Source organism: Caretta caretta, chromosome 2 (assembly GCF_965140235.1).
Source record: "Caretta caretta isolate rCarCar2 chromosome 2, rCarCar1.hap1, whole genome shotgun sequence".
Taxonomy (NCBI): domain Eukaryota; kingdom Metazoa; phylum Chordata; order Testudines; family Cheloniidae; genus Caretta; species Caretta caretta.
Genome location: NC_134207.1, coordinates 221,972,209 through 221,986,482, shown reverse-complemented (window position 1 = coordinate 221,986,482; position 14,274 = coordinate 221,972,209). Strand labels below are relative to the sequence as shown.

At 39.3% G+C, this 14,274-nt stretch overlaps 1 protein-coding gene across 8 annotated transcripts in view; it reads left to right on the top strand.

Annotated features, from left to right (window-relative positions):
* The window catches only part of DYNC1I1 (dynein cytoplasmic 1 intermediate chain 1), a 262,038-nt gene that overhangs the window by 54,027 nt on the left and 193,737 nt on the right, over window positions 1–14,274 (top strand). For 5 of the 8 annotated variants that reach the window (XM_048838191.2, XM_048838186.2, XM_048838184.2 and 2 more), the window contains exons 5-6: window positions 3,457–3,516; window positions 7,475–7,590. In XM_048838191.2, the coding sequence (XP_048694148.1) occupies window positions 3,457–3,516; window positions 7,475–7,590 (176 nt within the window). The remainder of the gene's footprint in view (window positions 1–3,456; window positions 3,517–7,474; window positions 7,591–14,274) is intronic. The other 3 variants (XM_048838190.2, XM_048838188.2, XM_048838185.2) reach the window with 1 other exon arrangement.

Genomic DNA, 14,274 nt, shown 5'->3' with positions numbered 1-14,274 from the left:
GTTTTTTTGTGACTGAACTTGGTGAAAAGTGCCTTGAAAGTGGAAATGTCATGGATCTGATCCAAACTCCATTAGAATCGTTAGAAAGTTTCTCATTGGACTTTAGTGGGTTATGTCCTCAGAATAGGTCCAGTGTGGTAGCAGCACTGTTAACTCCCTGCATTGCTCCAATGGATGCATGCTGACCTGCAAACAGCACTTCTAGGCACAAAACTGGTCTCAGTGCAGATTTTACAGGCTCCAATGTCCTTTCCCTTCCCCCAGTTTTGGGCATATACAAGTATTGAGGCTAATTTCAATTTGCATTTAGGGAAGAAATAATTTCTAGTCCTTTTCTTTGTGAAGAAAACCCTGAAAAAGTAAGTCAAGCCCTAGATTTAAAAGGCTGCCACTGATTTTTCATGGAGCTCTTAGGACACTCATGGTCTACCCTACAGATGTCCCAGGAAGATTAGGCTTAATGCTAATACTGATGAGAATGCTCAGAGATTCCTCCAAGTAGCAAGAAGTAGCAAGGGACAATTCTAGACCCTGGCTTATTTGGAATATTGTCCCTTGGAAAATGTTCTGTCTTTGGCCCTGTGCACAGAAAATTTTTACACACAATTTTTACGCACAATAATTTAGGCTCTATTTGTCCTGGAGCAGGAAATTAGTGACCTGAAGCCCCACTTCCTGCAGACTCAAGTTTGGAAGTGCCCCAAAGAATCATCTTACTAACCATCCCTCAAACCTTGTGGTCAGTTCTGTGCACTGTGGTAGGATCGCAGTGAATGGAGGTCTGTTACATTTTTGAGTGGAGGTTGAAAAATTGTTTTCCATGCCCACCCAAAACTGCTAACACTGGCTTTGTCTCAGAAGGGTGGAATGTTATTTTTAAGCATTTATATTAGTGTCTAGAGGCCCCAAATCAGGTTCAGGGTCCCATAGTACCCCATACACATAAAGTGACATAGTTCAAGGTCTGAGAAACTTGAAATTTAAGAGGATTGGGGGGTTGAGTCTCCATGTTCATAACCTGGATTGTAAACTGTTTATGTCAGAAATTGTCTTTACTATGTTTGTACTGTATGTAAGGAATGAGACCCTGCTCTCTGATTGTGGCCTGCAGATGCTCTTGTAATAACAATAAAGCTGATATCACTCTGTTGGGTCTTTCAACTATTGTACCAATAAATATCAATTGTGGTCATGTCTTTTGTGATTTTGACATCTGTCCAGCTCCTAGCTGGATGGAGAGCTCAGAACTTACTTCCTTCAAGACACCAAATGGCTATTAGATGGTAACAGTTCACAATTACTTCTGACCTGGTGTTAATTTGAACAGACCTAGTATAGTCCTTGAGCATTCTGTTGCTAAGCTCTCATTTTATTTACACTGTAATGGAATTCTCCCTAATGGAATATTGGTTGTCTCTTGGGAAATTTGACAGGTCTGAAAGTAGATGGCGAAAAGAGGGAATATCTGACTCAAACAAGCTACATATATCTTTTTCCTAAGTGTTTGGAAAACATGGGTGTGCAAATATAAGTGGCCCCAAGGTAGCCATAACATTAAAAATTGGCACTTACTCATGAAATCACACTATGTGTTACTGCCCTTGGCAGCATTTCAGGGGTCATTTTAACACAGATGGTTTGTGTTTCTTAGCAATCTCTGTAGTGCATTAGGCACTGAGATTTTTCCCTACCATCAGACATTCAACTCTTTACCTGCATTGCAGAGACAAATTCCACTCTTCACTAATGTCTTGATTCTTCTCTGCCTGTTTTACAACATCCTAGCTTAGGCAGACAAGATAGACTCCTGCTCTAGAGAAGTCTCCTAGAATAATTCTGAGACACATCACAAAATCTCTGGACAACATTTTCTGTGTTGCACATCTCCCATTACAGCTAATGCTGTAAGGAGCGAATGCCCTTGCATCATACCAAATCTATATATCTTCTTGTTTTAATTCTTCATTGTTTGTACATGTTTATGGGTATAAGATTGATTGATTCTTTTTCATTTTGACATGTCAGAGTACAGCCTCATGACCTTGCTCACCTCCCCAGAGAGTGAGTTGACATTGGCATCAGAGTGATGAGCTTATCAAGTATAGTAGGTTGCAGCATTTGTATGGATTGAGGCAGTTTCTTCAGATTATACATGAGCAGAGGTTGCCATTTTGTAGTAGGTACTGTGCAAAAATCTGCATTGGATTATATGATTTGTACTGGGTAAACATGGTAAAAAAATATTTTGTGTACACCTTTGAAATCTGGATTGAAATAAATAGGGTTGGATCAAAAAAGGTGGGGAGCTCACCAATTTAGGGGCCGTCATGATGTGTGACATCAGATAAGTTAGTTGTTTTTGTGAAGGAGAAGGAGGCTTGTTTCACTTTGTTTTAACATCTGCTAATGAAGACCATGGATAGTCTAATGCTTAAATCACAGGAAAGGGAGTTAGGGATACTTGGGTTCTCTGCCTGCCTCTGCCACAGACGGGCAAGTTACGTGGGCCAACGTTTTTAAGAGGCGTCTCCAATTGGGAAGCCAAAAATCAAGATACCTGGAATGAGTGGCAACTTTTGAACATTTTGGCCTGAACCTCTTGGCATATCAATTCCTTCATTTATAAATTGGGGGATTACACCACTTCATAAGAATTCAGAGAGTCTTACTAGGGCTTGTAAAGTGATCTGACCTCCTCAGATGGAAAGTTTCATTATGCTACATTATGAAATCTTCAGCTAAGGCTGCATGGCTGGATCATCTATTCTTTGATAGCACAGTGCTTCCATCGTGAAAAATCAGAAAAATCAGTGGCAGGTAATTATATTGAAATAACTTTTTTTAAAAAGTCAGGATGGATTCTTATACGGTGAAAAAAATACTTGTTTGTTTACCTTGTCCCACAAAATATTAAACATTATAATTTGTGATCCATGACATCACAAAAAAGACTTTAACTTGTATATAATGGCTTATTGTCAGTTTCAGAAGGCATATTAAGGGCTAAATTATTCAGTGAGGTTTCATGGGGAGAGTTCAAGTACATCACGTCATACATCCCATATCATTGTAACCTCTAATAAATGCCTACTGTAAATCTTACAGCTTATTGTGAGTACACAGGGAACAACTAGTGAGTCTGTAAATTGTTTAGAGATCCAATTTACACATTTTTATTATGTAAATTTTGAAAAGAAAGCCTCAGACTGAAGTCTCTTTCCTTTGTTTACTAGTACAATGTACTCCAGTTCCATGTAATTTTAATAAATTACCTGCTCTTGTAGTCTAGCATCAAACCTTGTTTGACATTAATTGTGGCTCAGTTGTACTTTGAGGTGTGTCCTGTGTATATACTGTATACAGCATGTAATCAATGAGATGAGCTTTTTTTCATCTTTCAGTTAATTCTCTGTGTTCTTTTTTTCCTTTGTGCTGCACGGCTGATAACTCCCTTAGGACCCTGCAGTGGGACACAGACCCCTCAGTGCTGCAGCTCCAGTCTGACTCTGAACTTGGGTATATGTCAGCTCTTTTGTTATTTGTTTTATTATTTCTTTGCAAGAGTTATGTTGAAAATGCTTCCCAATTGAGCTGCTTTTGTGTGGGTTTAATTTATTTTTATTATTGTTTTGGTGAATCTAAAGTACCATAATTTAAGTTTTCTTTTGTTAGTTTCACCAGTGATATTAAGCTTTGGCAGAGACATTTTTTTAATGAGGAAACAGGAAAAAAAGCCTATAAAAAGATGACCTGCAATTTCTGCTGTCCGAGAACAATAACAAACATTACCATTTCATTATGGATGAAATGTTATTATAGTGGCACTTTAATTGAAAATGTAATACATGCAGTTAATTATACCAATGTCTAGTTAGTGTTTGTTAATTCTGACTTTTCATACTGAATTACTCACAGGATGCTCCCCTATCCCCATCTTTACCATAGTTAAAGTTAAAGTTGTTTTCCTTATGCAGTAATAATCACACCTTCTCCTTCCTTAAGAGTTAATAATGTGAACAATTATATTTGTACCCTTAGCAAATAAAACTATCACTTTCACAGCCCCAGAGTCATTTTACTTTTTAATTGAGTCTATGTCAGTTAAGGTTTGTTTACTTATAATTAGGCTGAAATTAATACTTTTTCTAGCTTGGGGTACTTTTGCCATGTGCTTGTGGAAAAAGTTAACTGCTTTGAGTAACTGAAACTAACCACTACCACTGAGTAGCTGGTATATATTTTTTAAAAGGGTCAAATTTATTCAGTATGAAAGGTGTCTGTACAATAGTGAAATCCATATTATTGTTGTACAATAGCGAAATCCATATTTTGAAGCATTTTTATAATGGACCAATCAGCAGAAATCAGTTTTGGCCAATGACACATGAAACTCCAAATATCTCCTGATTCCCCTAATGTTTGCATCACACTGGAGATGGAACTGAAGTTCAAAGTGAAAGTATGGCTTGGTGATGATCTTGATTTGGATATCATCCATGTGATCACAAAAGTTAACTATCACAAATAGTTTGGCCAGTGTGGGAAATACTGTAGCACAAGAATCAGAGGCTAAGCTACCCAATCATTTCCTGCCAATGCGTCTCAAGGTGTGAAAATTGTTTTTCTTTGTTTATATTGTGAGAGTTAATACGAGTTTAAGTCATGAATGAAGAAATAAAATGAGAGGGAAAAATATGCCACAAAATATAGGCTTGAAAATCCCTCTTGCAGTGGTGGTAAGGAAACTTTTCCTGTTGAGAGGAAATCCATCAATTTGTGCAACGTTTAAGCTTTTGTTTAAATAAAATTTTCCAGCCCTGATGTTTCAGAAGCTAATCTTTTAAATGTGAACTTATATAGTACTATTTTTGTGAGTCTACAGGTAGATATTTCTAGTGATTATGCTGCTACTCATAGTTTTCACATTGACAGCAGATTGAAATTGACAAGATTCTGGTAAATTTCACAGCTGCTATTCAGAATCCAGTTGGTCATAATGCAAATGATAAAGATCATGCCAATTTCACTTTCCTTGGTGCTTGGCAAAGCTATTAGTAGTAATCTAGTCAGGCACTGGACTATTCATAGCAGGAAAAGAAGAAGAAAAAAATATCAGAATAGCAGCAGTGTAGCAGACATCCTCCCACTTCCCTGCACTACAGACAGAAGTGCTGGGGTAGGGTTCATCAATGTTACTCTTCCACCCCAGAATTGTTAGACAGCTTTTGTCCTCCTCCTTTTCAGTGGCCAGTTGTGATGGGAGGTGTGGCTTCAGATGTAGCCAACTCCTACAGTACTACCTGGAAAATGATACAAAAAATGGAATTTTCAAAGTGTATTCACATAAAGAATGCTGATAGAAATCCTAGCATCCCTTCCCAGCAATGTGGGTTGGAAGGTGAGCATCCCCATGCATCAAAGTCACCCAAGTTTCCTTCCTTTTAGAAGGAAAAAGCAAGGAGCAGGGGCAAAAATGGCACATGTATGGATAAGCATCATGACAGCAGGAGCTTTCTCTCATGCATGCACTGACAGTGCAAGGAAGGAATAAAGGATCAGGAGAGTGAATTCATAGCAAGGCTGGGTGTACCACAGGCACATGTTCTCCAATGTGTGATGAGTTCTGTCCATTTCTCAATAGCAGCCATCCTTCACAAGGACAGTTTTACCAGGAGAAACGGGGCCTCCTCTGACGATACGGACATTAGAAAAAGTAATGATACACAATAAATTCTGTAGATTGCATACAAATTGTTCATATGGCTAAAATGCCTGTAGTGGAGTTGTATCTCTTCTGGTTTCTACAGACATAGAGATATTTTTTTTGATGTAAAAGACTGGAGATTTAGCTGCTCAGTCCCTAGTGACATTCCATGACTAAGACCCTATGAACAGCTTTGAAAATGTATCCCTTAAAGATTCTGCAAATCCAAAAACACTCAGCGGGCTGTAGACTCAAAGGGCTTAAGAGCATCTAAAAGGAAAGATGCATGTGAATGGGAAGGTGACATGGTTGATGGCAGATGTGTGTGCTGCCTTACAGGAAGCTTGAGTTCTGGAATAAGACGTTTTAGCTTATAGCTGTGGAGCTCAGGTCCTGAATGGAGGTCATGTATTTGTGATCAAGGGCTAGACCAGCTTCTGGTTATACAAGCACCTTTGTTGGCTGATTCATGTAGCCAAAAGGTGTGCTATGAGGCCACACACTTTTTAGATGAAGAAACACCATCTGACATAAGAGGTGATTATCTGCACAAGACACTAGTGAGCTATGGATCCGTAAACAATGCCTAAATTAGACATGTTTGAGATTAAAAATGCAACATGTTCTTTCAGTGGAGTTCTCTAAAATGGACTTCAACTCATGTGCAGACTATTAGTCTGCAAAGCAGTTGACCAAGTCTCAAGTCAGACTTTCACTCCTGCAAAGAGTTATTGAGTGAACTGATACAGTATTATCTTTAGTATTGAATGGGATTCTATAAAGGTAACACACAGGGCCTACTATTTTAGAAGCACAAATTAGCATGGCACCAATACTCAATTGAGACCACAGTAGAGAAGTTATATGAGTGAAGAACTCCTTGGGATTTCAGTAAAGAAATCATAGGCCTAGATAGGAGGTGACTACATAGGAGAAGCCTAATTAATCATATAAACAATGTAGATTTCAAATCAGTGATGGTAGGAAAAGGAAGAGTACATGACATTTAACGTTAATTTTTAAAGTTTGAATCCTCACCACATTTAGTCAAAGTTGTTGCAGATAAGCAGCATGAGAGTAAACTTTTGGTAGGTGTTACAGATCCCCACAATGTATCTCAGGTAGCAGAAGTTTCTAGGTTTCCATGTAGGGTTTTAAAACATGAATTGCTTTTCTTCACATCAGCAGAGGCACATCCTTGAAAACTGGCATCAGGCGGGCTCATTAATTCTCTTGTAAAAATGAATCACAAGGTGTAACAGCTATTGCTCTAGTGGATTGTTACTTGATATGATGGATTCATACCGGTTACCTAGTGAATCTAATTGTATTTAGCACAATTACACTCTGCGAGTCAGACGAATCAGAAAAAAAATACATATAGCTGATGCAGCAGTAGCTGGAGAGCAAACTAGCTGTCATCCATATGATACTGGTTTACTTTTACATTACAACATTTCTTGCCCTCCCTATTACATCTCATCCCCACAACTTGAACTCTAGCCCAAAAAAGCCAGAAATATGTAGCGCACAGTTTATTAACTTTAATTCTATTTTGGATAGTAGTTCTCAGGTTAATTTCCTTCAGTGCAAAGTCAGTGTGTTTTATTAGATGCTTCCCAATAAACTAACCATACTTAGTTTATTAGTTTTCATTTTAGCAGACACTAAAATTTTGTCAACCTGTCTGTGAAAGCTCACTGCGGTATTTTAATGTAACAGTGCTATATACTTACTTGACTAACCTTCTGATCTCACATTAAATCTTAGACGGAGACTGCACAAGCTAGGTGTGTCAAAGATTACCCAGGTTGATTTCTTACCTCGGGAAGTGGTGTCCTACTCCAAGGAGACTCAGACACCTCTTGCTACACATCAGTCTGAAGGTAAAATAGTTCCTATTTCCAAATTTGTCAAGAATATTTTGTAGCATGGATAAAAATAATATAAGCTGGTTTATTTGAGGGTTTTTTTTAAATGAGGGAGAATGGTGATATTTCTATTTATCACACATTTCCTGTTTGTGTGATAAAGGGTTGTCATTGAGAGTAATTATAATAATGAGTTTAAATACAGGTGGAATTAAAGTACAACAGCCTTACAAAAAAGAGTGTTCTGACAGTGATATAATGAGGGCATATTTTCAAAGAAATCATTATGTATCTAGTTAAGAGATTGCTTCATGCTGTTTTCTTGCTTTCTCAGGGAAGTGTATTAATTCCTAAGGTTCTATAAAGAGGCAATATTTGAATGTTACTTTAATAACATGGCTTATTGTGATGATGTCTTCTCTAGTGGATGGTCCCAGCAAGATTAGAACCTGCAGCTTACAGCTGTTCAAGGAATGGGGTCTTCTCACTTTTGGTGTTGACAGTCCTGGGTTCTATCCCTGCTGACAACCCTAATGTCTGTATACACAGAGTTGCTGTTTGGTATGTTCAGTTTTGTCATCAATAAAGATATAAAATGAATACTTGGCATTCTAGTACTGATCTGACCATTAGCTTAAGTTACTTAATACATATATTTGCCTTCATTGCGCTGTGCTGGTGTCATAGGCATAGTTTGACTTCTATATTTGGGGCCTGGGGCAGCTGCAGTCAGGCCAATGGGGCCACGTGGCAAGGCAAGTTCTGTGCCTGCCTGAGGCTCCCTGTGGTCCCCCAAAACTATGCCCATGGTGGTGTATATTGATTCTAATTTAATCTCGTTCCAGTTAAATAATAGCCTGGTGCAATATGCGCCTTTTTCTTAAATATTTTATTTGTCATTTGTCACCCTGTACAGAAAAGGTAGAGGAAAACTAAAGTATAACACATTAAGCACACCCTGGAAAGGTCATCATAAGAATTAGAGCAATATCTGAGGCACATGTTACAATTAGGGCATATGAATGAACAGGAAGTGTTCAAAGGATAACTGGGTGCTGTACTACAGAAAATAATCTTGATCCTCCCAACTAGAATAAGAATAACATATACGTAGGGCCCTACCAAATTCACGGTCATGAAAAACACGTCATGGACCGTGAAATCTGTTCTTTTGTGTGATTTTACCCTATACTATACAGATTTCACGGAGACCAGCGTTTCTCAAATTGGGGGTCCTGACCCAAAAGGGAATTGCAGGGGGGGTTCACCAGGTTATTTTAAGGGGTCATGGTATTGCCACCTTTATTTTTGCGCTGCCTTCAGAGCTGGGCAGCCGGAGAGTGGCGGCTGTTGGCCAGTTGCCCAGCTCTGAAGGCAGCAGCACAGAAGTAAGGGTGGCAATACTATACCCTGCCATCCTTACTTCTTCGCTGCTGCTGGTAGCGACTCTGCCTTCAGAGCTAGGCTCCCAGCCAGCAGGCACCGCTCTCCAGCTGCTCAGCTCTGAAGGCAGCACCGCCATGGGCAGCAGCGCAACCCACCCTACAATAACCTGGTGATCCCCCTCCACAACCACTTTATGGGTCAGGACCCCTACAATTGCAACGTGTGAGATTTCAGATTTAAATAGCTGAAATCATGAAATTTATTATTTTAAAAATCCTCTGACTGTGAAATTGACCAAAATGGACTGTGAATTTGGTTGGGCCCTATATAAAAGGATCAAGAAGATTGCAATGGGTGAATCAATAAGTTTGCCTAAATGTAAGTTATTGCCTGAAGAGATACATATTTATATATTGGAAATACTCCTGCTTGTTTTTTTTACAACTGGGTTATCTCCTGTCCCTTTAAGATTTCAACAGGGGAGGGCCCTCGTGCCAAACATTCAAATTCCCCTCCACTCTATAACAAGTTTACTTTCCAATAATTGGTATTTTATTCACCTGGTATAGGACTATAGGCCCACATTAGACATGAGTGAACTATGGTTTTAAATTGAGTTTTGATGTTAACACAAGGCCCAAAGCATGTGACCAAAAAGAATGAACTCATGAGAAAGGAGGATTGTTTGTGTTAAATGTGTAGTGATGCTTGACATTTCTGCATCATCTTATTTAAGGTTTGGGTTGAGGTAACAGAAATAAAGAAAATATGGTTAATTGGGTACGAGGCTCAGGAAACGATTGGTTTGTTTACTGTATTATAAAAAAAAATGCTTAGTTTAGTAGTTAGGGAAAAATATGGCAAAATGAGGTAAGAAAAGGACCTTGAAGAAAGGGGCCTAGTCATTGCTCTTGTCTTGACCGGGGCAGAAGACAGGGGTCAGCCCTATGCTGCTTCATCTAGCCTTACCCAAGGTCTGATAATCAGCAGTGACATCACTTGTCAGCCATAGTGTATAAAAAGACAAAGATTTTAGGGGCTTCTTTGTGAGAGCTTTTCCTTACTCCCCTGGAGTAATGCCACGGAGGGAAGGTATCCCCAAGCCTGATCCTGTTGTGAGTATTTGGCCAATGCTTGCAAATGTATTGTTGCTGGCATATAGAGTATGAGTGTGTATATGCTTGTACTTGTATTTTGGATTCAGAGTAACAGCCGTGTTAGTCTGTATTTGCAAAAACAAAAGGAGTACTTGTGGCACCTTAGAGACTAACCAATTTATTTGAGCATAAGCTTTCGTGAGCTACTCACGAAAGCTTATGCTCAAATAAATTGGTTAGTCTCTAAGGTGCCACAAGTACTCCGATGAAGTGAGCTGTAGCTCACGAAAGCTTATGCTCAAATAAATTGGTTAGTCTCTAAGGTGCCACAAGTACTCCTTTTCTTTTTGTATTTTGGATGTAACCAACACCAAGCGGCCTTTGGACTAATAAAGATATGCCTGTGTGGAAACTGAGTCATGGTAAACCTTATTAAACTTATTAGGAAAATTATTCCCAATACTCGGTGCCAGAAGTGTGCAATTGTGTGGATGAGTCCTCACTCCCTTCAGACACAGCCTTTTGAGCAGCATCTCCTGATGGTTCTGCCTGCCAATCAGATTTTCTGGAAGAGATGGAAGAAGTGAATGCTTCAGGAGGCTTTTTCAGATTCAACTTTGGCTCAGGCTCTCCTCATTTATTTGATACCTGGTCACTGGAGAAGTCAGATTTGTCACAGAGGCAGAGACTACTTCATGGGCTTCAGGTCTGTATCCACCTCATCTCTGGATCATGTCAAAAAGTCAGTGCTAGATAAGGTTAGGATGTCCTTCCTTCCTGAGGCAATTTCCTTACCTGTAGCTAGGAGATGCTAAAGACATTCATTAATATGAGTACTTCTCCCAGTGGAATGGCCCAGGCTGTCACACCCACTGAACCGTCTTTTCTAATAGCCTGAATTGAAGTGCTTGCCTCTATACATCTGTATGAAGAAGTGGGTGATAAAGATCTCCTTTACTACTAAATCCTCCCATCGTTAGCAGAATGCCTTGCCTGGGTGAGTTATCCCTTTAAAGATGACATCCCTTTAAAGATGACAACCTCTTACCTTTCCCAGGAAAATTAGTGGGGAACTGGTAAGGGAGGCCTGCCATTTCATTATCTGATATTAAACATCTCAAGTGAAAAATGTAAAGTGGACAAATCTGGATCCAATTTAGGAGAATCTTTGTTCAACTACATATAGCCAGGAAAATAAATGTTAATAATGCGTAGATGATAAAACTCCAAACTGGAAGAACAAAGCCATGTACTGGGCCAGATTCTGACCTGATTTACACCAGTGCAAATCAAGAGTGATTCCCTTCACCTCAGTGGAGTTACTTCTAATTACATCAGTACAACTAAGACCAAAATCCTGCCCATTGGTTGCAAACTAGGGGAAGATAGCATATGCAGTGGAGGCCCTGAAGATAGGTTTAGACTGCCTCACACTTGAGCAAGGACTAGTCAATGGGATACTCTGTCTGAAGAGAAGCTCAATGTGAGAACTATATTGGTTGCCATGTTGGGATATATGGCAGGTCAAAAGCATTACTAGGCAAACAATGTCAGGGTGAACTGGATGCTCCAAATAGCCTGCACTGACAGAGCCCTTCCTAAATACCAGGTCTTTCTGTGCTTGGCTAATTCTGACCTTCAAAGTCAAAGTTATAGTGAGGAGGTAGAGGAAAGACATAGAAGTTCATGGTCACACCAAACCTAGCAAGGTGAAGAATTAAAGTTCACTGTATGCTCCTCATCTCTACTTCTGCTGGTCCATCACAAGGTGAGACAACCCCACTACAGAGTTCTGGCAGAAAAAAGCATTTTTGTTATTGGTTGATAATCCTCCACCCTCTGTGGTCACGTTCAAAGAAACAAAAACAGGAAGAACAAGGTTCAATATTTAAACACGGGAAAGAATATTCCCCCCCAACATCTGCTCTAAAGTGGATGAAATATGTTGAAACTATTCTTCATTTCTAGTCAGCTGCAAGGGATTCCCCCTTCACAAGTAAAATTCGAAATAAATACCAGCCTTCCTGTAGAGAAGGAGATCCAGGAAAGAGCGGCTTAGACTTTTGAAGTGGTAATTAGTTGGACTCACCAAGGGATAAATAGGTTCCATATTCCTGGTCCCCTAGTGTGCTTGGAATTTACCTTCCAGGTTTACATTCCAATCTCCTAAATCTCTTTATGAAGGCTGAGTCTTTCCATATTGTCTGTCTGAAAGATTTAAAGTAACAATGAACAGAGGAGATTGTCTTGTAAAAACAGACCAAAAGAAAACTCTACAATGTTCCCTTAGTGCCAAACAACAAAATATTCCCAATAGTCTCTTGAGAGATTGTTTTACCAGTTGTGAGTGAGAACGTTTGGCCTTTTCATTGTCCCAAGGTAGCTTGCCATGATTGAGCCAGTTATTCAGTTCCTAATGGCTCAGAGTAACAGTGCTTATTTATTTACATGATATTTTGACAATCAGACTTGTAAGATGTATATCTTGGCCACTAGAATCCTTGCAAAATGCAGGATTTCAGAAGCAGACTGTCCCAACCCTGTTTTCCAGTTGGAAAAAGATGATCAATAAACCCTACAACGGGGTTGATAGTTACTTCATCTAAGCGAGGAATTTTAAAAAATCTCTTTTTCAGAGACCTGCAGCTGTTACAAATTAGGTGTCAGGACCAGACTTTCTATCAACAGAGCTTTATATCTTTTTAGTCAGAAAGGGACACATGAGAAACTCAGGTTTAGAAATATCAGTCTGGAGTCTATTCTCTCAGAGAGGTTGCTGCATCTAGAGCACTGAGGGATATAGACTTATCCCCAGTAGTAGCTGTTCCCCACTGGCCTGGAGTCAGGACCTTTATAAACCAGTAGAGGAAAAATTCATATTGATAAGTACCACTTGATGTCTGAGTTTTAGCTACTGTGAATGCTGGAGTCTCAGCTCCTCTGCTACTGAAAAGGTATCTCCTGATTTTAAAAGAAATAATGACATTATTCTTCCCTACCTAAAAATAGATTACCTTTCCTTTTAAGAGCAGGTAATTCTCTTTATTTGAGGGGAATAATAATATATTATGTCTCCCACCCACTCTGTTATTTTGGAGGATGTGTGTATGTACCCTTTCCACCTTTTGAGCACAAGTACCTAATTTACTTGATTTGTTTAGGTCAGAGTAAGCATCCACCCTTTCTTTTCTTTCCTTCCCGGAAGTGGATGACTTCAAAAAATCTAGATCCTGGGTTTGGAGTCTAAGAAAGACAGGGTTCCCTCCTCCTTGTTAAGTCATAATTGGCCTTTGAACATATTCAGAGATATCTTACCTTCACATCCTACATTTCCATGAAAAGCATGTTAGGCTTGATTCAGACCTGAGTAATGCCAGCTTTTATCTTAGGGAGCTTTTGATGGTGGGAATTCTCCTTAGAGAAGAGATTGCAAGCAATAGAGAAAGAAACTTAAATTGTTCCATTGCACTGGGTTATCCATATTCTCATAAGTAGCACGAAGTAGCCTTCACCAGTGACTGCATCCCCAGAAGTAATTCAGAGCTTGCCCTTACCAGGTGGCACACCGAGGAAAAGGCAGTAGTGCCTGATCTCTGCCAGGGATGAATCTCCCACTAAAGTGCAGCTGCTCCCAGTGGTGCAGGTGTCTGCATGTCTGCACTACCTTTGACGGGTGTATGTGTGTGAATGGAGCCCCATCAACACTATAACGCAGACAGGAGAAGCATCTGCCCTTTCTAGTACTTTGTTCTCTCTCTCTTTTAACCAGAAGTAAATTCTACAAGTTATGTTTATTCCTCTTCTATGATGCTAGTGGTATCTACTCTCTTATTGGAGATATTAAGCTTGTGCAGTTTTTCAGGCTTGTTAGGCTACTTATAATAGGTACCTGGGTCTGAAGACTCTTACTAAAAAATAAGCTCCTTATATAGGGGAGAGAAATTTGAACTTTTGGCACGAAAGATTTTCTGATCTTCACTTGATACCTTGTTTTTATACAAGAAGATATTATTCTCCTGCTTTAAACAGAATGACCTATTCCGAAATTATAAGGATTGTGCCAAACTCAGCCAAGGAATCCAACTCTTTTGACTTCAGTGGAGTTACATCAAAGAAGCTTTGGGCTCCATCTAGCTATCGTAATATATTCCTAATGTTAATATGGGCTATTTAGGAAAGAGAAAGAAATAACCATTTCATTCAGTTTTGAAGTGGA